At 41.7% G+C, this 25,719-nt stretch overlaps 1 protein-coding gene across 2 annotated transcripts in view; it reads right to left on the minus strand.

Annotated features, from left to right (window-relative positions):
* Window positions 1-25,719, minus strand: part of FURIN (furin, paired basic amino acid cleaving enzyme) — a 218,411-nt gene that overhangs the window by 108,103 nt on the left and 84,589 nt on the right. For both annotated transcript variants that reach the window (XM_056572041.1, XM_056572040.1), the window contains exon 3: window positions 7,367-7,465. In XM_056572041.1, the coding sequence (XP_056428016.1) occupies window positions 7,367-7,465 (99 nt within the window). The remainder of the gene's footprint in view (window positions 1-7,366; window positions 7,466-25,719) is intronic.

The following is a 25,719-nucleotide window of genomic DNA, read 5'->3' on the forward strand; positions in this document are numbered from 1 at the left end:
TTCTGCCATATTTCCAGCCTTATGCCAGTGTGCCTGGATCCTCCACAGAATACAGAGATTGAAGCTTGTCGTCTTTGTTTTATTTTGTTCCACTGATTTTTAGTCTAATCAAGTGCACAGTCACAATCTGAATTGTATTTTTATCATGTATCAGATCAGGCTGTGAGCTAAACAGAGCAACAGCACAAAACTCTGACCGGGACTTGTTGATAGCTCTTAACTACACTGATACATTGTAACAGCCCCATCAGTTGTGCGAATGATATCAGGTCAGCTCCTGAATGTAAAAATGAATGTTTCTATTTAAATTACATGTGAAACAAGGTGCATAAACTATGAATAAAGTTTATTTTATCAGCTCTAAAGTGGGTCTCTGAGATAAGGGTCTGCTACCTCTTCCTCTCAGGAACAACATCACTCATTTGTGGTGTCCAGACTTCCAGCCCCTTTAAAGTTGTGCCATTTCATTGGGGAAGCTTATTTTCTGATTGCAGACAACACTTTTGTGGGCTTAAGGGGGTACTCTGGAGGAAAGAAAAAGGTTTTCAAATCAACTGGTGCCAGAAAGTTATACAAATTTGTAAATGTATTCAGTTTAAAATCTTAATCCTTCCAGTACTTGTCTGCTGTATGCCCCACAGGAAGTTCTTATCTTTTTGAATTTTCTTTCAGTCTGACCACAGTGCTCTCTGCTGACACCTCTGTCCATGTTAGGAACTGCCCAGAGCAGGAGGGGTTTGCTATGGGAATTTGCTGATGCTCTGGACAGTTCCTGACATGGACAGAGGTGGCAGCAGAGAGCACTGTGATTAGACTGAAAAGAACTACACAACTTCCTCCAAAGCAGAAAGCAGCTGATGAGTACTTAAAAGGATTAAGATTTATGAATAGAAATAATTTACAATTTTGTATAAACTTTCTTATACCAGTTGATTTCATTTAATGTTTTACCTCCAGAGTACCCCTTTACAATGGATCTTAATCACTTGAGGAGAGAAAAAAAAAAAAAAAGCAAGCTAGAATTCCACTGTCCCTGGTGCAATGTACTAGCAGCTCTATCTATGCAGACATGTTTCCCAGCCAGTCATCTATACTATACAGAAATGGTCTTCTAATGAGATAAGAGTATGTTCTAGTTCCCAGCACAGATTCTTTCCGCAATTATGATATCATACATAAAAACATGAGTATCTGTGGGACTGCTAGTCCCAGATTAAACACATACGCTTCCAGTTAAACATACTACAATGGTTAAAATCAATAAGACCTTTACTTTAAGATGATTGCGCTTTTCTTACAGTCAATTACAACGATAGGCAGATAGAAAAAAATTGATCCAGAAAAATGTTACTTTGGCTACTAGACAGGACAGAATGAAGGGTTAAACAGGATAGTGATTACATATGGTTTATCCACTCCCAGCAGGATTCAGTGTTAAAGATTAAAAACCATCTCCCATTACTTTATATGGGCCGATTCCTTATAAAAAAGCTTAATAAGATTGCTGAAGAGGAAAAAGGAAAAAGTGTGAACTGCTTTTCAAAACAGACTCTCTTTATATAACAAGAACGGATAGGAATTGTCTGTTTTAATCAGGAAAATTACTTATTACAATCACATCACCTTGGCGAGCGCAAAAAAGGATATTATAAATAGATGAATGAAGACCTCTCGGAAGGGGTCAGTCAGCGCAAATTGGCAGACTAATGGAAAAGATCCTTTCACCACACGTGTATCTACAAATAAGCAAAGATAATAGCTGAGATCTGTCTGGTGTGTGTGTGTGTGTGTGTCAACCGCTAGCCAGGACTATGGGGGCACAACGCACCACACGTGGAGGACGGGGGCTGATTGCATTCAGAGCAGAAACATATTACAGAAAATAAACTAAATCAATGTCCCTGACCTCTCGCATGGAGTGTGAAAGTGACAGCTGAGTCAATGTGATGTAGTCAGAGGCTTCTCCATGGATTACGATGAAAAAGAAGTGTGGGTGAGTGTAAATAAGAGCATTCCCAATATCCTTGAAACAGATCATTACACATGTCAGGCAGGCTCGCGCCATCTGTATGGCAGGTTTCCACCCATGTACCATGTTCCCACAAGAGCATGTATAGGTCTATTAATATGAGAAACTATTGTAATCGGGATTATATTTGGAAATGCTGGAGGTTTAAAAATCTTTCAGATCCAGCAGATAAAAATCTTTCAGATGTTCGTAAGAACAGAAAAGATTTTGCCAAGGCTCTGTGTCTTTTATGGTAGCAGAAAATATGAAATCACAGATTGCGCTCATTTGATAAAGCACAGGAAAATGTATTGTGCTCCTATTAGGGTAGGTTTACATGGGGTGTAGCAGTAAAAACTCCAAACATGCACAATGCAAAAGGGGAAAACTGGTATAAATGGCAATAATCTGATTAATAAGTATTAATGCTAGTGCACTATGTGATAACACACCTCAATGTGTAAACAGCCGAGCTAAAGACTCCTGAAGAGACAAAAGAAAAATGGAGCTACTACAAGATAAGTATACACAGAGAGGAATGGGCAAAAAAGGGTGACATGGCCGGGACTATTCCATAAAATATAAATTCAAAAAATAAGATTGTAATTGCAGTAGGTATACAAACCAAAAGGGGCAGTCCCGAGATACCACCACCCCAAAAAGTGTTTTTGTCCAAAGACCTTCATCCTTCCAGGGGTGAAATCACAGATGAAGCTCATTTGATAAAGGACTAGTAAATGGATCTTGTTCCTATTAGGGTAGGTTTACATGGGTTGTATCAATGTCCACAGCAAATCAAACTAAGAATACAAAGAAAGAAGAAATCCTGTGAACTCTCCTTTATATAAAAAAAAAAAAAAAAAAAAAGAAGGATTCTCATCTGACCAGTACCCTGTAACTCCCACTGGCTTCCTTTTGACATCACTGGAGCCTGGTAAACCAAGAGAAGTGGGGAACTGGGGAAGAGTTGGCATAAAATCAGCAGGAGATTGGAAAGGGTTTATTTTTTTAAACTTTATTTTATTTATTTAATTTTAAACCTTTTTAGGCTTTATTACATTGAATGATTTTAGTGTTCTCACTGCCGTTACTGAGCCCCTGAGAGTCCCCTCCAACGTGCACAGGTATTTCTCATTCTATACCCTTCAGGAAGTGGGACCAGAGCTTGGCCATTTGCCAGCAGACTTGCTTTTTATGGCTTCTCTTGCTAATCACAGGACAGAACCTACTCATTCCTGCTGTGCAACAATGTCATGCGTTGGACTAACAGGCTGGCAATGAACTGGGGGAGGATTTATACAGTATACTACTATAGATGGCATGTAGGAGAAGAATAGGATTACTGATGCACAGGGTTTGCAAAGTGTTATATGAGCAGAAAAAAAAAAGAGGAGCACAGCAAGGAAGGGGTTCCACTAATCACTGACTTTCTGCTTAAAATGATGACAAGCCTGCAGAAAAAAAGGGAGGGGAGAGGGAAGATTACACTGTAGCACTGTGTAAATAACAATACACTTACTGTTTTATGCGCAAAGGACAGCTGTCTACAACAAAGCTTTCAGGCAAAGTGTGGATCCTATGACAAAGACAGAGGGGGACATTTACTAATCTAGTCTATTCTGGGTATGCTTATAGACCAGCGTATGTGGTAGTCTCCTGTCTATTGTGCTCCTAATTTATCAAAGGACTCACAGCCCTTGATAAATTCTGTGCTCAGACTTCAGGGTCTACAGCTTAAACTGCATTTAGACCTGCTCCAACATGGTCTGACATTTCAGCGTATTTTGGGCAGATGCGACTTGTCGCACAAAAGTCACACTTGATAAATTCAGCACCAATGCATTTTCCAATGCATTTCCATCTAAAATAGACTAGAATGCATCATGTTCTAAAAATCCTCTAGAGCAAAAGTCGCAGAAAAGTCACACATATTTAGACTGTGACTTTCTGTGCGACAAATTTACAGGAAAAACCAGTCTAAATCCTTTGATAAATCTCAAAAATTGTAGTTTTGCAGCCCAGAGTATTTACCTTTTACTGCACTAGCTAACCCTAATTTTGGTTGCCCTGTTAGGCAGGATTGAGACTATGGAATTTCAAAGCGTAATTTTGTTAAGAAATTCTGCTTGGAAATTCTGGTAAAGCAGTCTTATTGCAGTCAATGAGATTCTGCTGCACATAGCACACTACAGAATTTCAGCAGTAGAGCTTCCACCCCTGAAAGAATTACCCCCCTGAAAGAATTTCAGCAAACTACATTGCAGTCTATGGGGACCAGCAATGTCTGCTGACTTATTCAGTTGGCGCCAGCCACCCTCGGAATCTCTGGACGGAATATTTCTGGATGAAGATTCCGTATTCTGAACCTAGCCGAACTAGGGAAAGACTGAGCATAACAAGTAGTGAACAGTGGCCCTCATTTACTATTGCAAATTTACTGACATGTCTTGTCGGGTTGTGTGCCAGATTGAAAAAACTCGACTAAGAAGGGGCCCTTAGTATACACACTATGAATTTTGCATAGTCTACAGGAAAGCATTTTATTGCAGATTTATGTCAGCATTTCATTTCCCATTGAACTCAACAAGGATAATCTGTAGCAAATGTCTACTCTTTTTACATGACAGATATTGACATGCTGTGGATCTAAAAATCTATACTAAAAATCTATTTTTGCTAATTAAAAAAATCTGATGTATGTGAATAGGATATGTAATTTACTGTGGATTTCACTTGTGCAAATTTGTAACTAAAATCTGCAAGTCAGTAGAATATTAAAAGAAAACAAAGCTGGGAACGCTGATCACAAGTGTTTTTATTTTTCATTTATGTTGCACCATTTAGGAGATACGAACAAAAATAGTAACATGCAAAGGAGTATGTTTGGTAAACTGAGGGTGTTTCCTTAGCCCCTCAGTGCACTGCTTTGTGAGTGCTGTAGGTACATGCTATAGGATATTTATTATCACATAATTGGGTTGGTATTGAGGTACGGTATTTTATGAGTCACAATAATCCATAGGGTTGATAAAAGTGTCCTATGATGATGTAGAGTGTTTAGACAAAGAGAGACAGTAGGGGGTTTATGGGGTTGTTACCTACCGGTATATGGAGGATTATATAATAGTTGGTGGGTGCAATGGATTTATCATTCACACTTTTTATTTTATTTATTTCTTGTCTATCATCATGTATAATCATTATTTTATAATATATATATATATATATATATATATATATATTTTTTTTTTTTTGTGTTATATGTAGGCATTTGGGTTATGTGATGCTTATATGTGTAGGCATATATATGCATATACTGTAGATATGTATTTATGCATAAGATATGCATTGATTTCGGATTATGTATCGATAATTAATTATTGTGCAATATATATTATGTTAATAGGGGTATGATCTATAGCTATATATAAACTTATATGTATATATTAGCAATGGTTTTATATGTTTGCACCCCCATATTCTCATGTTACAGGTATAGTGGTTTCTGTTCTATTTATACCCCTTCTGTGTAGTCATTTACAGAACATTATGCATACACAGCTCCAGGTGCGCATGCTTGAGCCAGGAGCGATATACTGGGCCCAGTTTGGCTGTCTGTACGGGTGGATGCGAGTCACTGGATGTGACGTGCGCTGGCCTGTGAAGCCACCCGGAACTCGGCTGGCACAAGGGATCAGCGGTATGAACCATAGGATTAAACAGTGTATTTAAGGCTGGCAGCAGCATGTACCCCTCACCTCGAGAAAAGGATATACCCGAAACACGTGTCGAGGTGGTGGCGGAGGTGCTCCCTGGATATCAGCATGTCCCAATCGTGTAATTCACTAGCTGGTTATATTGTTTGAATATTGTGCTGATGTGACACAATTATCTGTGTAGTGTTCGTATATCCGAGGAGGGCTCTCCCCCCGGTTGTTTTTGTGGTGTGTGTCTTTTTAAGGGTGGGTTATTTCAATAGGAGGGCTATATTTTTTGGTATTATCTTTTTGAATTATTGATAAAGATTAAACTTTTGATATGGGTGTGACCAATCTCTTTGTAGGTTAGAAGTTCTGTGGATTGGCATTGGTGGATTGTAGGATTTATAGGACAGTTTATCCCCTATACAAAAGGATAGGGGATAAGTGTCTGATCATAGGGGGTCCAACTGCTGGGATCTTCTGCACTGCATTTCAGCTCTCCTCGCACACTGATCAGAGGGTCGGCAATAGCCCTCCTTTAATCTCTACGGGAGAGCCGGAAATACACGAGTACAGCGTTCGGGTATGTCCAGCTTTACCATAGAGATAAATAGATGGCGCGTGCCAACCCCTGCTCCATGTGCGAGGAGAGCCGAAGCCCGTGGAGGAGATCGCAGGAGCTCCCAGCAGTCTCACTCTCGCTGATCAGACACTTATCCCCTGTCCTTTGGATAGGGGATAAATTGTCCTACACTGCGGTATCCCTTTAAAAGGCTAGAAATACCAAGTGCATCAAACATACTAATATGCATGTTAATATTTTTTGTCCATATCTCCTAAATGGCGCAACATATGAGAAAAATATTTATAATTATCTATTCATCTGTGTATATGACCAAGTGAGATCTCACTGGGTTATCAGGTTCCAACTGACCAAACCAGTCTCTATTCAAATAAGATTTTTTGTCTCTGTTCTGCCAAGTTACTGTTACATTTTGATGGAAACAAACTATAAATTATGCCTCTAATGAATCCCAATTGACCAATTACAGCTCAATTGGATCCATCAGAATCTGTTAGGATGCATGTAAAAAGCTGCCATGGTTGTATTAATAATGGAGCCCATCAATAGACCAATTTGTAAGGTCAGAAGATAAATATGAAGAAGAGAACGTGGATCAACTGTACTTATACGGTATGTCAATTTGTAACCATTGCAAAGATCTTAGAATACCTAGATTTATCAAGCATGTAAGGTTAATCATTCTAAATGCAGGCATTGTGACTTGCCTGTTCTCTCTGTGTCCTCTTATACGGATTTAATCAAGTCTAAAAACAACATGCCAGATTAACTGGCATCTCACAATCCTAGACCCAGCGAATATGATTGTTGTAAGGAAATTAGAGAACAAGCTCTTACAATACCAGCAGCAATCATATTGAGGATCTCAGTCAATGAAAGTGCAGCCTATGTAAATGTGGCAGCTTTACAGCTAAAAAAAAAAAACTTGCAAAACATCATGTATGCCAGTAACACAGCTGCCTCTAGTTTACAATGCACTATAAAATAACCAAGGTTTGGAGAAAACTGCATTTCAATATAATTATTAAGCTTTTCAGAATATGTAGTTCTATGGTCTTCCTTCTAAAGTCTTACCTGAGGGTCTCTGTCTAGCTGTAGATGTCTGATTCTATGAGGTGTTAAAGATCTCTTCACCACAGCTCGATGATGAAAATGATAATAGTCCCCAAAAATCTAGGAGAGACGGAAGTAGAACAGTTAGAAATAAACACATATAGATCAACTGATCACAATACAATACAAGCAAGTACTTTCAGCCATAGCAAAACAGGTATCATGTTATGGAACAGAAGCAGCTTAGCTACCGTATTTTTCGCCGTATAAGACGCACTTTTTCTTCCCCAAAACTGGGGGGGGGGAAAGTCGGTGCGTCTTATACGGCGAATACACCCCTATCGCGGCGGTCCCTGTGGCCATCAACAGCCGGGACCCGCGGCTAATACAGGACATCACCGATCACGGTTATGCCCTGTATTAACCCTTCACCTGCGGCGATCAAAGCTGACCGCCGTGTCTGAAGGGAAAGTGACACTAACCCGGCTGTTCAGTCAGGCTGTTCGGGACCACCGCGGCGGTCCAGAACAGCTTACAGGACACCGGGAGGGACCTTACCTGCCTCCTCCGTGTCTTCTCCGTTCAGGGATCCCCTATATGGCCGGCGCTCTCCTTCCTCGTCATCACGTCGTCGCAACGTGATGGCGGCGACGGAGAGCGAGGATACCCGGCCGGCAGCAGAGACGTTCCAGAGCGACGGGGACACAGCGACAGCGATGGAGCGACATCCAGGGCAGCGGTGACTGGTCCGGAGCGGCAGGGACACGTGAGTATTACCTCCTCCTGCAGTGGTCTTCAATCTGCGGACCTCCAGATGTTGCAAAACTACAACTCCCAGCATGCCCGGACAGCCAACGGCTGTCCGGGCATGCTGGGAGTTGTAGTTTTGAAACATCTGGAGGTCCGCAGGTTGAAGACCACTATTGGGTTCAAAATCTTAATTTTTTTAGATTTTGCCCCTAAAAATTGGGTGCGTCTTATACGCCGGTGCGTCCTATAGGACGAAAAATACGGTATATAGTTTTGTGAGTAAAGTTACAATATTATTTAATTTGAGCTAAAATAGTAATGGGAGATAGGGGAGGAAAAAACACCAAAAAATGCACTCCTAGTGAAGATTGCTTTGGTAGATAAAGGAGGATGGATAATATAGGATCATTACCCTTAGGTGTTACGCTGAGGGTACAACACCTACAGTGGCTTGTGGAAATAAACTTGCAGGGCTGCAGCCAAGGGGAAGTCCTGGGGGGTGACGTCAGTCTGGTGTAAATACATGCAAGGATAGGAAGGAAAAAATATTCCCCTGGATTGAGGCGCTAATCCCAATTGGTAAAATCCATGAACTTTATTGCAACACGTTTCGATCCCGAACTGGGACCTTCATCAGGATTAGCGCCTCAATCCAGGGGAATAGTTTTCCTTTCCTATCCTTGAAAATAGTCAAGAAGGCAGTCCTGCTTAGTGACTGACCACTCGGCAGTCCTGAGTGATTGATAGCTGTGTATAAGCAGACACAAGAAACTGTCCGTCACTGAGTAGGACTGCCTTCTTGACAATTTAGTCTTGAATGAGCAGACAATTACACATTTACAAATTTCAACAAGAACTTTATGAATAACCAAAAAGAGAAGAAAGTTGCTGATATGCATCAGTGTGGAAAGGATTACAAAGCCATTTCTAAAAGGACTCCAAGTTCTGGGACTCTATCCAGCTATGTTAAGAGCCATTGGCCCTGATTTACTAAGAGTGGAGTGTAGGTGTTGTTGTGTTTTTTGCTGTTCCAACCTTTTTTTCATGGTATTTACTAATTTACTCAGCTTTCGGAAACTTTATACATGCTTTAAAGTGTAGGGTTTTCTTCCCAGAGAATTCACATAATTTTCAGAGTGGTTTTCAGTAAAAACTAGTGATTTTAGATGAGATGTAGGGAACCATGCCCATTTTGTAGGTTTTGATTCTGTCTGGTCACACATTCAGAATTTACACAGAATTTAGGCACACAACCCGACAAAAAGAGTCAGAATGCTGTTAGTAAATAAATTAGGGCCATTGTCTTCGAATATAGAAGCCTTGGAAAAAGTAGTGAATCTTACTAGGAATTACTAAATTGCCAAAAATGACTCCAAAGTTGCAGCAACACCTCATGCAGAAACATAAACACACAGAAGAACAGCCAAATAATCTGTAGGCCAGTGCTTACAACTCAAAAAGAGACGGACAAAAGAAAAGATTCATGGGTGTGTAACAAGGTGGAACCCAGAGCTATTCAAGAGTCTCATTGATGCGCATCTCCCTCATTCACATACCTCTGGATAATGTGGAAAGTATAGATGTGAGACAGCGGTTTCTTAAAATATGCCAAAATCATTAAAAAACCTGCACCATATATGTACTTAAGTTCCCAATGTCCACAATGTAGACTACCTATGCAGTAATATTCGTATAGTAAATTCACAGTACTGGAATGTAAAAACAGCAAACCTGGTAAAATCTCCGTTGACAATAGATAGTATTATGGTGCTGTCAAGAGAGTTTGTGATCTTTATGACTTCTAGAGCCATTATGTTTTCATGCAACAGACTTTTGCCCGGAAAACACCTTTACTATATTGATGACATAACCCCCAGAAAAGTCATCAAAATCAGCTTGGTGGGGTGCAGACACCTAGCTCTCCGTCAAACAATTGTTTGCCAGAGCTTTGGTGCCAACATACAGATTTTCGAGACTGGTGTTCCATATACCAGTCTTCATAGATTTGGGGAATCTTACCCTAGCACACTTTGCACTAAGAGAAAGATCTTAAAAGCTATGCTACCTATGGAGGTGGTATAGATATATGCTATAATTTAAACCAATTTCTTGCATACAGAAAATGACAGAACCCACGGAGACTCTCTCCTGATAAGCTTTGTCTATTTTTTTATTTTTTAATTGGCTTGTTAAAATAAAAAAATGCACAATTTAATGCTAAAAGATTGCTATTTTTTTCTGCCAGAAAACTCCCCCACGCTGCATATAAAGCACCACAAACACATGTTTAACTAGACTGATGAAAAATATGGCTAGACGACAACAGCCTTGTAGCAGAGTGAATCATCTAAAATTTCTGTTTCATCTATTGATCATAGAGATGACCAAGCTCTATTCTAATACTAGCCGCAATCTTTGTTATCATGGCTGTCCAGATAACCAGCTAAAATATGAAAATAGGCAACATAGACCATTTTAGAACCTATAATAAAGGGACACGAACATCAAGAAATCAGACCTTTACATGCTTGCATAATATTCTTGCCCATGATTTGATTTACTGTATATACTCGAGTATAAGCAGAGTTTTTCAGCACGATTTTTCGTGCTGAAAACGCCCCCCTCGGTTTATACTCGAGTGAACTCTCCGCCTGTCATTTCCTTCTCAGTGGTCTTCAACCTGCGAACCTCCAGATGTTGCAAAACTACAACTCTCAGCATGCCCGGACAGCCATCGGCTGTCCGGGCATGATGGGAGTTGTAGATTTGAAACATCTGGAGGTCCGCAGGTTGAAGACCACTGCGGCCTTCGTCATCATCCAGACCCCACCCCCTTTAGTTTTCTACTCACCTCGCATCGGTGGGAAGGAAGGGTGAGCTGGTCCGGTTGGGAGGGTTAGTTGTTTCGGGCTGTCCATCTTCACCAGTAGGCCCTCTTCTCCACTCCGGGCCCGGACTAGTGACGTTGCCTTGACGACGACACACAGAGACGTTCATGCGCAGGGACGTCCCTGTGCACATCCCCGATGGCTGTCCGGGCATGATGGGAGTTGTAGTTTTGCAACATCTGGAGGTCCGCAGGTTGAAGAACACTGAGAAGGGATTGACAGGCGGTGATGATAAAGGGGGGGTGATGACGAGGGTGATGATGACAGGGTGTTAATGACGGGGGTCTGGATGATGACATGGGGGATGATGACGGGGGGGGGGGGGGAATGATGTATTTCCCACCCTAGGCTTATAGTCGAGTCAATAACTTTTCCTGGGTTTTTGGGGTAAAATTAGGGGCCTCTGCTTATATTCAGGTCAGCTTATACTCGAGTATATACGGTAGATCTAAAAAGACTTGGTAAAGTGTTATGTGAATTTATAGTATAATTTCCTCATTCGTTCAATGACTTCTGTTCAGCATTTTATGTAAAACAGTCAAAAAATACATTACAGTAATATACACAATAGACAGCACAGACCATGACTACTCTACGTTGCATGGGATCGGACACATGCCATGTCCGCCTCCACTCCTACAGCTGTATGCTTCTTGGAAGTGACAGGGGTAATAAATATTATCTAAAAAGAGGTAGAAAACTGCACTGCAAGTTTATGGCCACATGCAGAATTATTTTTCTACAGACATCAAAACACCACAAGGATACAGCACTCAGTGAGGCTAGGACAAAACCTCGCCTGACATCCGTGTGGAATACTTGCATGTTAAGGAATAATGCCTAGTATATTTACTTACTAGCCATTGATTTTTTTTTCTTTGATAACAAAAGGAAAAATAAAGGAGGGGAGGAGGGGAGCTGAAAACAAGGACACAAGCAATTATGTCTAAAACATACCATTCATTCGCCTTTGTGAGATCTACAAGCTGTGAATCGTGAAGGCTAATGTTCTTGTCTATTCAGTGTACGTTCATTTCTACTGTACATTAATGCATCTGGAACATACGGAATTGTTTGCCGATCAAAGCACCCCATACATATTGCTGTACCTACAGATAAACAAGCGCTCCAAAAGAGCAGCCCCCGCTAAAGTCTGGACTCCAGCAGCTACCACTGAATAGAATTCACAGTGAATGCCAGACAAAAAGGGAAAAAAGCTTGATAGATATATATTTTTAGCATGTCCAGTATCCTTTTAGTTTTAATCAGAAAGGCTTTTACACTTTGAGAGGCCATAACCCCTTTCAGGCACAGTCTCTAAAAAAGGTGCAGAGTATGATGGCTCCGGAATGTGACTAATGACCCTCCCGGCATGACTGCAAATGACAGAGCCGAAAATTATTTCTGGATTCTTAGAACTGGCCCCATGTTACCCATCATGTACTCTAAAGCGGCATTTTTATTCATTTCTGTTGCAGTCTCTTTTGGATTGATTCATACAAACTCAATATGTTGATCACACATTCTGGCCGCATGAGTCTTCTAAATAGTCTACGTGATTTGCCGACAGAGTAAAGTGATTTCTTTTCATGTATTTTTAGGATAATGGACACATAAAAAAACATGACCAATTTAATAAAGTTTATTACTTGGCTAATACAGCTTTCCTTTTCCGTGAACAATTTAGGGGAAAAAAAGGAGCTTAAAGGCTACGGATCGCTTTGATTTGAAAAAGTGACTTTTACATGTTAGTAGTTACCTTCTGTTAAAAAGTTGAAGGACCCATTACATTACACTGGGAAATAGTTGACCCAACAGGCCGATAACCCTGTGTAATAGGGATAATGATCAGCCAATAAACAAATGCTTGTTTGCAGACTTTTGACAAATTTAAAAATTGTCAGCTGACATACATATTCATTTTCAGACCCCTGATGCGCGGTCTACAGCCTGGCTCTAGGTACAGATATGTCTCATGTTGTTGTGTCCTTCCGGTAATACATGCTTGATATAAAATTAGGTTTAGGTATCAGTTTGCTGTGGTAGCTCTGCTTTCTCTCTACACTTGTTCATTGCCCAAATGATACCCCGGAAAACTGCCTTGTATGTGCTTTGCTCCCTATGTACAACCTGTCTGTCGGAGATGCCCTCCATGTATGCTCTTAATTCTGCATACTCTGAGCTTCTGCAAATAATCTCCTGCTAACCCTGATAGACTCAAAAGCATTGTTCAGAGGATCCATCAGTAGTTTTGTCAGATTTGAGAAAAAGATAACTATGTTGCGCTATTCTATTGTAAGAAACAGATAAAGCTCTCTGACAGATTTTCCTCACCTGCAGTATGCGTGCAAGTACTTCACCTGGCTAAAGCAGAATGGTCGGAAATTTTTAATGAAGACTATATAGAATGTTGTCTAATTTTGTATTAAGAAACAAGCTAAAAACAAAATCAGTGTAAGGATGTCCATAGCCTCTAAAGCAAGCTAACTCTGCAGTCAGTCTGTGCCAAATATGGTGCATTTATTGTCAAAGTTATGGGTGGTTACACACTGATGTTATGGTGACATGTAATACAGACATCACCCTGATTAAGTCGGGCAAACAGCAACCCTGCACTCTACTTAAAGGTCATCTATAGTGAATTAGTGACAGGATAGGGGATAAGTGTTTGATCACAGGTGGTTTGAACGCTGGGACCCCCTGCAATCTCCTGCACAGGGCCACGGCTCTGCTGCAGCTCTCCATTGCAGGAGGTGTCCACAGTGTGACGTCGCGGCTGACATGCCTCCTCCATGTAGTTCTATGGGAGAGTTGGGGAGGCAGCGTTTGTGCCTCTCCGCCTCTCCCATAGAACTGTATGGGGAGGGGGCGTACTGTCAACCTCAGAAAGGTCTACGCTACGAACATTAGCCGCTTACATAGAGCAGCAATGCGGGGCACCATTTGGGAGATCACGGGGGGGTCCCAGCGGTCAGACCCCCGCGATCAAACACTTATCCCCTGTTCTGTGGATAGGGGATATGTGTAATAACGCTGCAGATGTCCTTTAATAGATGGGGGCTTCAAAAGCACACTGTCATATAGGTATAAGTGTTGTCCAGCTGAGAGAACCAAACAACTTATAAAATTATTAACAATAGACATGTAAGCAACAAGATACAGCAGCAAAGTCATACAGGCTCTGATGGGGACTAGGTAGTCTGATACTAGAAGAGTTTAAAGGGATTACCCACGATAAAGGCGATTTTAGTACATACCTGCCAACCAGTAATTGAAATGCTTAGGAAGGATGTGTGCTTGTCATGGAGCTAAATGGCTATGTTGTGAGATTACCATAAACACTGTGGCTACCTTTTTGTGAACTGGGTATTTCCTGTTGGGGTTTGTTCTCTCAAACTACAAATCCCCTAGTTCCTTGTTTGTAAGTATGAGGTCATTTTCCTCCCTCCCACAACAGACACCCCACCCATTGGAACACAAATGAGCTGCACTCCAATTAAAAAATGTCCAGCATTTCCTAACCAGGGTACCTCAAGCTGTTGCAAAATAAAGTTAGTCGCTGAATGATCTTTCTCCCACCCAACGGTCGCTCCACCCATTGAAGCAGGACAGACTCCCTTTGCACACTTGACTAGTGATGTCATGTCTCGGCCGCATTGCAACCTGGGAAAACCTGAGACCCGAGTAATTTTGTATACCGTTAAAAATAAATATTGGGCCAAAATCACAGAAGAATTGTGAGACCACCGTCACACACAGGTACAGACACTATATTATGAACTACACTAACTTTACAGCACCTGTAGCATAGTAAAAAAAAAATCCTGGAATAATCCTTTAAGGAGTTCTGGAGGATTTCTTTTTTTGAAGACAGACTTGAGATCAGTTTATTAGTAAACAGCAGGAGGATGTTCCAGTATTCCGTGCAGAATATAATACAGGCATTTACTAGAAAAGCTGCATTATGTGTAAGGAAGGAGAATGTATAGAAACAGACCTTAAGACTATAAGTATGTTTGGCAAAACAAACTTTCACTCACCTTCCTGCGTTTCCTCCGAGTGCTGCTACAGGTGATCGGTCCCCCGGTCCAGTTTTCATCCTTCTTTCTGTGCACGGATAGTCACATGGCACACCTATCACCAGCGATGTCCCACTTCGGCCGGTGATGGGCTGAGCGCCATGTGATAATCCGTGCACAGGAAGAAGGATGAAGACCGGACCAGAGGAACGATCAGTGGTAGCGGCGCACTGGCAAAATGCAGGAAGGCGAGTGAAAATTTGTTTTCTATTTTTTTTTCAGCCCAGCACAACGGAGTGGGAATAGTGTGCAGTAGACTACTCCTTTAAGAGTTGAACAGCTATGTATGTACAGTAGCTAGGTGCCTCCATGCTGTCTTGGCAGAGACAAGTGACTAGGGATCGACAGATTATCGGTATCTGATATTATCGGCCGATAATCGCGATTTTGGACATTATCGGTATCGGCAATTACATTGCCGATATGCCGAAAATGCCCCGCCCCTGTTGCCCCCCATTGCCTCCCCACATCCCCGGTGTTATAATTACCTGTTCCCGGGGTCCGCGATCCTTCTGGCTCCTGCGCTGTTTGTGTGCGCTGCGCTATTACGAGTGACGTCGCCAACGCGACATCACCGTCAGTACGCACAGTGACAGCGCAGGACGCCGCCAGATCGAGAAGGATCGTGGACCCCCGGGGAAAGGAAATTATAACACCGGGGATGGGGGGAGGCGATGGGGCAGCGGCGGTATGTGGGCAGAGGATGGGGGGGGAGGCGATGGCGCAGCGGCATGTGGCCAGAGGATGGGGGGGAGGCAATGGGGCAGCGTCGGCGGTATGTGGGCAGAGCATGGGGGGGGGGGGAGCCGATGGGGGCAACTGTGGTGGTTAGACCCAGGACAGGCGGGGAGAGAAGCGGGTGGCGGTCTCTGGCCCCGCAAAAGCCGCTGTAGTTCATTGATTTAAAGCGCTCGCTTTAAATCATTGATCTGCAACGGCTTCTGCCCCGCTGGGGGGGGTTTGAAATAGCCGATAACTTATACCGAAATATCGGTATAAGTTATTGGCCTGAAAGGTGACAGATTATCGGTATCGGCCCTAAAAAAAACTATATCGGTCGATCCCTACAAGTGACATGTAAAATTATAAAGCTGCAAATTCCTTAATTTCCTCCTTTTTCTGTATAAAAAAAAATATTACAGACTGAGTAAATAAGCACACTTTACAATGCTTACATGGAAAAGGTGTAACAAGCCAAAATTGAGGATTATCTTGGTGCCTAGATGTTTATTTGCATTCGATGGAACATGAACACTTAATCCTTGTTCTTAGTTCGTTCATTGGACAGTTTAATGCATCAGAGTCTATATACAAGTCCCTGTACAGCGTTTATAACCCACGCAGTAAAGCGCAATAAAATCTAATCCATTGGAATATATCATGTTGCATTCTTATAAGACATAGTAAAACACCAGTGGGTGGGTTGCAAAAAATAAAAAAATCAGATAATGACAATATCCAAATGCGGATCCCAGTAATGTTACCACACAGATTTCTGAACAGTCACCATTTCTGTGGTCAGTCATTAAACAACTTAACAGGGGATGGTATGGTTGGGGCATAAAGGCATAAAGCAGTGTTTTCCAAACTGTATCTCCAGCTGTTGCATAACTACAACTCCCTGCATGCTTGGACAGCCTAAGGCATAGAGGATTTGTGGTTAAGAGATATCGTAAGGCTCATTTTGGTTTAAAACTGCCATTCTGTGTTTTTTGTATACAACATTGGCAATATATACAAAAGCAGATGATCAAAAAGACAAGCAAGTCTATAAAACACTTGCAATACCCACAAATGATGTGAATGGGAGGCCTTATTGGCACATAAACATCACTACTTCACATCACGTTTGGGATGCACATGCGCAGTACCCTTTTGCAGGCCATGCCAGTGTACAGGTGGTGGGCCCATTAAAAGGGGTACTCCGCCTCAGACATCTTCTCCCCTATCCAAAAAGGATAAGATGTCTGATCGTGGGGGTAACGCCACTGGGGACCCCTGTGATCTCTGCAGCGCCACCCTGCCGTCATCACTACAGAGCACACTGGCTCTGTGCGTGATGACAGGGTGATGCAGGGGATGGAGCATCCCGACATCACGGCGCCGCTCCCCCCATTCCCCCCCGTGACGTCATGTCCCACCCACTAAATACAAGTTTATGGGAGTGGGCGTGGCAATAGTCAACACGCACAGAGCCAGTGTGCTCTGTAGTGATGATGGCGGGGTGCCGCTGCAGAGATTGTGGGGGTCCCCAGCGGCGTGACCCCCGTGATCAGACATCTTACTCCCTAACCAACGGATAGGGGATAAGAGGTCTGGGGCAGAGTACTCCTTTAAGTATTTAAACTTTTTATAGAATTCATAATATTGGGCAGACTAGATGGGCTGAATGGGTCTTCTCTACCGACATATTGTATTTTACCATGGACAAGCTATATATTTAAAATGTGCACCATAGGTTAATGTCCACATGATTACTTAAAGTTCATCCATGATCTGTCAAAAAAAGTGAGCTGGTACTGTACTATACTGCAGATTTTCTCACAACAAATGTATAGTGGAAAATCTGCAGCATATGCAGCTTATGTGAACATACCCTTCTCATTCAGCTCTATGGGAGGGTGAACACTGCATCTCTGCCTCTCCCATAGAGATACATGAAGGGGGGGGGGGGGGTGTCAGCCGCGATCAGACACTTATCCCCAAGTTGTTTAAGGCTGTGGTACTCCTTCAAGAGTAGTTTGCTAATAAGTAATTCACTCCATAAAATGTGGATTTTTTTTCCCCCTTTCTGTCCACAGAAATAACATTATGCCTTTGGCTGTCCGGGAATGTTGGGAGTTGTAGTTTTGCAACAGCTGGAGGCATGCTGGTTGGGAAACACTGACATAAGATATAGCTCCACATAAGAGAAAATAAGAGTGGACAAGTCAGTCAGCAAATGTCTAGTTGTGTGATATCAAACTTCAAGGACAATGAAGAAAACTATGGTCAACAACAAGTGCTGTATGAAACCAAAGATCGGAGCATAGCAGGCAAAGAGTTAAATCTCCTCCCAAGTCACCTCCTGGAAACTCCATCATCCTGCTCCATGCACAGCAGCCTCAATAAAAAGTTTGTATCAGAAAGTATCAAATCACGGCTGCGTATAGGATGACCCCTAAGTGTATTGCAATGTCAGCCCTTATGAAATATCAGCCACTTCCTATTTCCCAGCATATCCCCCAGCTGTGCCTGCTGACTTTCAATCACCCAGCACTCTCCGAGGAGCGCAGAGATTACAGCCTTGCACTTTATTGCCAAAAAAGTTATTACGTGTAACAGGAAAAGGGGGGAAGAAAAATAGAAACTTGATTTCCACATAAACAGATGTGCCCAGATCTGAGCAGGAAACTCAAGTTCACATTGTGTGATATATAATATACATCTTATTCCTGTATATATACACGCGCATATCCCCGATGTATCCATTAAATCACCCAAGATGTGAAAAACTTGTATACATTGAGCCCTGCTATATCTATTAGCCTATGACAGCTCCCAAAGTTTCCATGAGATCACAAAAGACTGTTTAAGTACGGTATTTATTACAGAAGCAGATTTGTATTGTCTGAACGATCGCGGAAACCAAAATAATTTCAGGTTTTGCCTGGAGTTAGACTTTAAAGTGGCTTTATATTTTTCATCTGCTTCAACATTCACAGGTCAAATATAAAAGCCTTCCTCCTTCAGATGTACCCCTGCATTTGGGGCTTGTATACCTGCAAAGAAAGTAGAGCAGGAATGCAGAATACTGATACACGGCCTAAGAGGTACAGGGATACCTGCACAGGATGCAAAGAATACCTTAAAAGGGGGTACTCTGGTGGGAAACTTTTTTTTTTTTTTTTTTTAAATCAACTGGTGCCAGAGAGTTAAACATATTTGTAAATTACTTCTATTAAAACATCTTAATCCTTCCAGTACTTAGCTGCTGAATACTACAGGGGAAATTATTTTCTTTTTACAACACAGAGCTCTCTGCTGACATCACGAGCACAGTGCTCTCTGCTGACACCTCTGTCCATTTTATGAACTGTCCAGAATAGAAGAAAATCCCCATAGCAAACATATGCTGCTCAGGACAATTCCTAAAATGGACAGAGATGTCAGAAGAGAGCTGTGCTCGTAATGTCAACAGAGCTCTGGGTTCCAAAAAGAAAATTTCCTCTGTTGTATTCAGCAGTTAATAAGTACTGGAAGGATTAAGGGTTTTGTCCCGTACGAAGTTTTCCCGCCCACCGCACCTAAAACCGTGGTCCACCACAGGTTTAGGTCCGGTGGGAAAACCGCATGGGACAAAAACGAGCCGACCGGAGTCAGAGCTTCACTACTGTCGGCTCATTGAAATACATTCCACACTGGCCGCATACGGCTGGGATACGGGAGCGCACGGTTTTAGCTCCCCCCAGCCGTATGCGGTTCAGTATTGCATAAAACGTGATGTGAACTCAGCCTTATCCTGATAACTTGGTGAGTTATAGGTGGGGTTCTGACAGCTGGGATCTCTAATAACCATGAGAACAGGGGAACATTTCCCCCAAAACCAATGGAATCCACCATTTGTGCATGCCCAGTTCTCCATTCATTCTCTGGGAGTCTCACAAACCCTCTTTGCTAGTTTACAGTCATGAAACCCAAACCTTTCTTCGGATTCTTCTACTGTACTTTACTCATTCTAAAGACTGGCTTTTTAAGAACCAGAATCCTGCTTCAATATCTTTCAGACTACCATCAGCGTTTGTTCTTTAGCACTGGGGCAAGATTTCCTTTTACTCTCAGAAGGGTCAAAGAAACAATTATATTGCATCTTTCATAAACTGTACAGTATCTACATTTGCACACTTCTTCTGGATAAAAGAGCCATGTATTCACTAAGGATAAAGTGGGTCATTAGGGAAATCCTATAGTATGGGAAACCAGAAATGGCCAATTATGTGGTCACGCGATTACATTCCTTGGTACCACATGAAACATCTAATAGTCTGATGATGAAATGAACGCATGAGAAAGATGACCTTAACCTTTACAACTGCACATTCTTCCTACAAGGCATCTGCCAATTCAATGTTACTATACATCTATAAAATACACATATGAATGAGACAGTAAAGCAGCTTTAAAATCAATAGGAGTTTTGTAAGATACTTTACAAAAGAAACGGTTTGTGGTTTCCCACATAAGGCACAATATCCTCCCTTGAAACACCTCCACAAGCCTTCGGAATAAGGAAATGCAGAAAGGGTTAACCATCTTAAAACTTGTTACAGTGGCTTGTGCAGGGGAAAAAAAAATCACCTAAAATCACACTTTTTTTTCCCCCCACTTTAAAAGCAAGTTGAAGGCAAATACCTGACCGAAAAACCACAATGACAGACAGAACAATGCCAGGGAATGAGGGTTTACAAAAAAAAAAAAATTTAAATAAAAAATAAAAATCAAGACCTAGGCAATCCACACACATTTTCACATGACCGAGTGTGGGGCATGCTGCAGACTTTTAAACCCACGGCCCTAAATGTTGTGCATTTGTTGTATAACTTTGCAGACAATGACACCCGTTGCTACAGTAACGCCTCTAAAAATTTGTTTGTAAACATTTATTCATGTACTGTATTTTTCGCCCTATAGGACACACCGGCATATAAGACGCACCCAATTTTAAAAAGGTGCAAAATCTAGAAAAAAAAAAAAAAAAAAAAAAAGATTCTGCACCCAACAGTGATCTTCAACCTGCGGACCTCCAGATGTTGCAAAACTACAACTCCCAGGATGCCCGGACAGCCGTTGGCTGTCCGGGCATGCTGGGAGTTATAGTTTTGCAACATCTGGAGGTCCGCAGGTTGAAGAGCACTGGATAGGAGGTAACACTCATGTGTCCCTGCCGCTCCGGACCCATCACCGCTGCCCTGGATGTTGCCCCATCGCTGTCGCCGCGTCTCCGTGGTGTCCCCGACGCTCCGGAAGTCTTCTTCCCCGGGATCCACGCTCTCAGTCGCCGTCGTCACGTCGCTCCTATTGGATGACGGGACGGCGTGCGCGACGACGTGATGACATCGAAGGAGAGTGCCGGCCATGCAGGGGATCCCGGCACGGAGCAGACACCGAGGAGGCAGGTAAGGTCCCTCCCGGTGTCCTCTAAGCTGTTCGGGACACCGCGATTTCCCCGCGGCGGTCCTGAACAGCCCAACTGAGCAGCCGGGTTAGTGTCACTTTCGCTTCAGACGCAGCGGTCAGCTTTGATCGCCGCGTCTGAAGGGTTAATACAGGGCATCACCGCGATCGGTGATGTCCTGTATTAGCCGCGGGTCCCGGCCGTTGATAGCCGCAGGGACCGACCTGATAGGTATGTGTATTCGCCGTGTAAGACACACCAACTCCCCCCCCCCCCCCCAGTTTTGGGGAAGAAAAAGTGCGTCTTATACGGCGAAGAATACGGTATACATCATTTTCTGCACCCAAAGGCAGTGTGCTGATACACGTCCTGTTCCTGTATCAAGTAACTAATTTCTTGTAGTTGCAAATTTGGCGAGTGCCTGGAAGTTTCCAGTGTGGGAGAACCCTTTCCAGGAACATCCAACGCACTAGAGTAATAATCCATTGATGCAATTTCCTTATGCCACTTCTTGCCTAGCTACCTTAAAAAAATATTTTGCTTCTTAGGCCAGGTTCATATTGCCGTTTGCAGCCGAACTGAATTGAGCCGAACGGACCCCAAAACGGGTCGAATGCAAACGGCTACAAGGGTCCCGATGGACCCCATTCACTTGTATGGGGCCAGTTGATGATCTGGTAATTTTACAGGATTTTAGTGGAGAAAAAAAATAGTGGTTGTTAAACTCCCGTCCTTCTGGATGGATTGCCAATAGAACTCCAAACAGCGGAGTCCAATGGCAATGTGAATAAAGCCTTAAATTAAAGCTGCACTGCATTAATAATTTTAGCGCACCTAGCATAACAAAAGTGTATAACGCACATAATAAATTGGTGCACCTCACGATTGCCAGTTCTTTCTGCCATTCGAGCAAATTTTGCTTAGTAAGCCCCCAACTATCCAAAACATCGGTCCATCAATCTGCCTATAGCCATGCATATTTCCAGTAACTCACTGAACAATTTTGTAGGGTTTAGGCTGCCACTACAACCGAAACCAAATTTTTAAAGGACAGAAAGCCAATTTTGTGGATTTGTCAGTTCCTAAAGGGGTATTCCAGGAAAAAAAAAATTTATATATATATATATATATATATATATATATATATATATATATATATATATATATATATATATCAACTGGCTCCAGAAAGTTAAACAGATTTGTAAATTACTTCTATTAAAAAATCTTAATCCTTTCAGTACTTATGAGCTTCTGAAGTTATGGTGGTTCTTTTCTGTCTAAGTCCCCTCTGATGACACCTGTATCGGGGAAACGCCCAGTTTAGAAGAGGTTTGCTATGGGGATTTGCTTCTAAACTGGGCGTTACCCGAGACACGTGTCATCAGAGAGCACTTAGACAGAAAAGAACAACTTCAGAAGCTCATAAGTACTGAAAGGATTAAGATTTTTTAATAGAAGCAATTTACAAATCTGTTTAACTTTCTGGAGCCAGTTGATATATAAAAAAAAAATTTTTTCCTGGATAACCCCTTTAAAAATTGTTTTTGGTTGTAGTTCTTTTTACACATTTTTTTTTTTTTTTTTTTTTTTAAAGATTTGCAGAACAAAATGAGGATGGTAACATTGCTTAAGATTTAGATTACAGAAAATGTGTTATGTTGCTTAACATTTCGGTCACAACAGGAAGAACTGCCAACGTGAAAAGCAACTTTGCTTATGCTGATAAATCTATGCTCCGTGCACACCGTACACCACAGGGAGAGCCTTACACAACAGCCAACCACCATTAGCAACATTCATGGCGCCATACTTCACACGTAAAAGACAAACCTGGAAATTACGCTGCTCGAGATTAGGGAAGATGGAAACCGGGAACAAATCACCAGATCTCCTGCTCTGCAGTTTAAGAAGATTTGTGACCATGTTAGTACAATTTAGCTTAATGCCAAACACATCCACATTCATAGAGCAGCTCCATGGGAACACAGCACAGCTCATATTTTTATCTAAATGTGTTAGTTAGCAGCCGTGCACTTTATGTGTGACATCAACAAGGTCTTAAGCTCCTCGAATAGGGGTTAATCGTCGCACCTACAGCTGTTGTGCAGCTATATTAGCTCTCTAGCAACTGCAGTTTATTATACTTCCATTGGGTTTCTCTATATCATGTGACACTAAGTTAGTGAAGATTTATTAAAAAGGGTACGCCGGTGAAAGGTGAAAAAGAATTTTAAATCAACTGGTGCCACAAAGTTAAACAGATTTGTAAATTACTTCTATTTAAAAATCTTAACCCTTCCAATACTTATAAGCTGCTGCATGCTCCAGAGGAAGCTGTATTTCTTTCTGGAGTTCTTATCAGTCTGACCACTGTGCTCTCTGCTGACACTTCTGTCCATATCAAGAACTATCCACAACAGGAGAGGTTTACTATGGGGATTTGCTTGTACCCTGGACAGTTCCTGATACGGACAGAGGTGTCAGCAGAGAGCACTGTGGTCAGACAGAAAATAATTCCAGAAAGAAATACAACTTCCTGTGGAGCATACAGCAGCTGATGAGTACCGGAAGGGTTAAGATTTTTAAATAGAAGTCATTTACAAATCTGTTTAACTTTGTCACCAGTTAATGATTTAAATAAATAAATAAATAAAAAAAAACACGTTTTCCACCGGAGTATCCCTTTAAAGGCAATAAAATGTCAATACGGGAAGAATCTTTTAATTTAGTTCTTCTTATAGGCACTACTGTATAACTGGTTTTCCAGGGTGTACATGCAATACAGTCAACCACTGCCTACATTTATAGGGACCCTATTGTTGCTAAACTTACCATAACCCCATGGGTGGTGAGTACCTATACAGAGCCACCTCTCTAAATAAGTGATGCACTGGCTAAAAGAACAGTTACATTCAGTGCTTCAACAAGGCAAAGGATAGTGGTTACACTGTGTAATACTAAATTATGGAGGAGTCTACATAGAAAAGAGGGCAATAAATCAGTCATACAGTCTGCTAAAGGGACAGGATTAACTAGGCATAAAGGGCCATTCTGATTATTTTAAGGATGTTCCCAGATTGAGAAGGAGCGGAGGATATAATGTTTCAGGATTTTAAGAGAACAGAAAAATAAATAAATAAATAGAGCGCCACATAGGGTAATAACGTAACCACAAATTGATATACATTCAATATTGGGACCAGGCTCAGCTGCTTGGGTAGCAATAGCAGCAAATCAATCCTACTCCGGGGAGAACCAGCGCTTCATACGTGCCGCAGCGGGCACCTTAAAGGGGTACCCTGGTGGAAAACTTTTTTTTATTTTTTTAAATCAACTGGTGCCAGAAAGCTAAACAGTTTTGTAAATTACTTCTATTAAACAATCTTAATCCTTCTATTACTTATTAGCTGCTGAATACTACAGAGTAAATTATTTTCTTTTTGGAACACAGAGCTCTCTGCTGACATCATCGTCCATTTTAAGAACTGTCCAGAGTAGGCGAAAATCCCCATAGCAAACATATGCTGCTCTGAACAGTTCCTAAAATGGACAGAGATGTCAACAGAGAGCACTGTGGTCATGATGTCAGCAGAGAGCTCTGTGTTCCAAAAAGAAAATTTCCTCTGTAGTATTCAGCAGCTAATAAGTACTAGAAGGATTAATTTTTTTTTTTAAAGTAATTTACAAATCTGTTTAACTTTCTGGTACCAGTTGATAAAAAAAAAAAAAAAAGTTTTTCACCGGAGTACCCCTTTAAAGCATTCACCCAAATAGATGCATTGTTGGAGTATGTAGCAGAGAAAAAAAATTAATATATAGGGGCCCAAAACAGCGCCTTTGACTGAAGACTATTGATAGTCTATTATGACAACCAAAAAGGTTGATTGTGTCCCATATATAAACGCATTTTCATAGACCTATCTCCTTCCTCAGATCAAAAGGAAAAGTCTCCGAAAAAGAGATTATATATAGGACACAATCTTTTTTGGTTGTCATCATAGATTTGCTGGTATCAGTAGTCTTCGGACAGAGGTGCTGTTTTGGGCCAATATTTTTCTTTTTTTTCTGCTACGTTTCAGGATTTGGAATCTATAGCTTGTAAGTACGGTATGTAATACATAACTGAACACTAGGATTATGTACATCACAACACAAGAACACACACAAATAATAAAGGTTTCTACAGAGCTGGATATAGATATCAGGATGATAAATTTACTAATAACTGTGTCACTGGTCTCCGATGATGACCGTTCCAATGTTTTAGGTCCTCTGTCATGTATAGTTTGTTACTCCATGAACTTATTAACAACAGAACATCAGTTCCACCAGGAAACATTCGGTCTTGTTCAGCATCTCAGTCTTGATTCAGTCAGGTAATGTATTAAGTAGTGGAGTAGAACCATAGACACAGGATGGTAAGACTTTATGGTATTTATAAATAGAATGGCGTACCCAGGTAGATGACAGCTTTTTAGCTTTCACTACATGTAAACTAAC

This window comes from Hyla sarda, chromosome 4 (assembly GCF_029499605.1).
Source record: "Hyla sarda isolate aHylSar1 chromosome 4, aHylSar1.hap1, whole genome shotgun sequence".
Taxonomy (NCBI): domain Eukaryota; kingdom Metazoa; phylum Chordata; class Amphibia; order Anura; family Hylidae; genus Hyla; species Hyla sarda.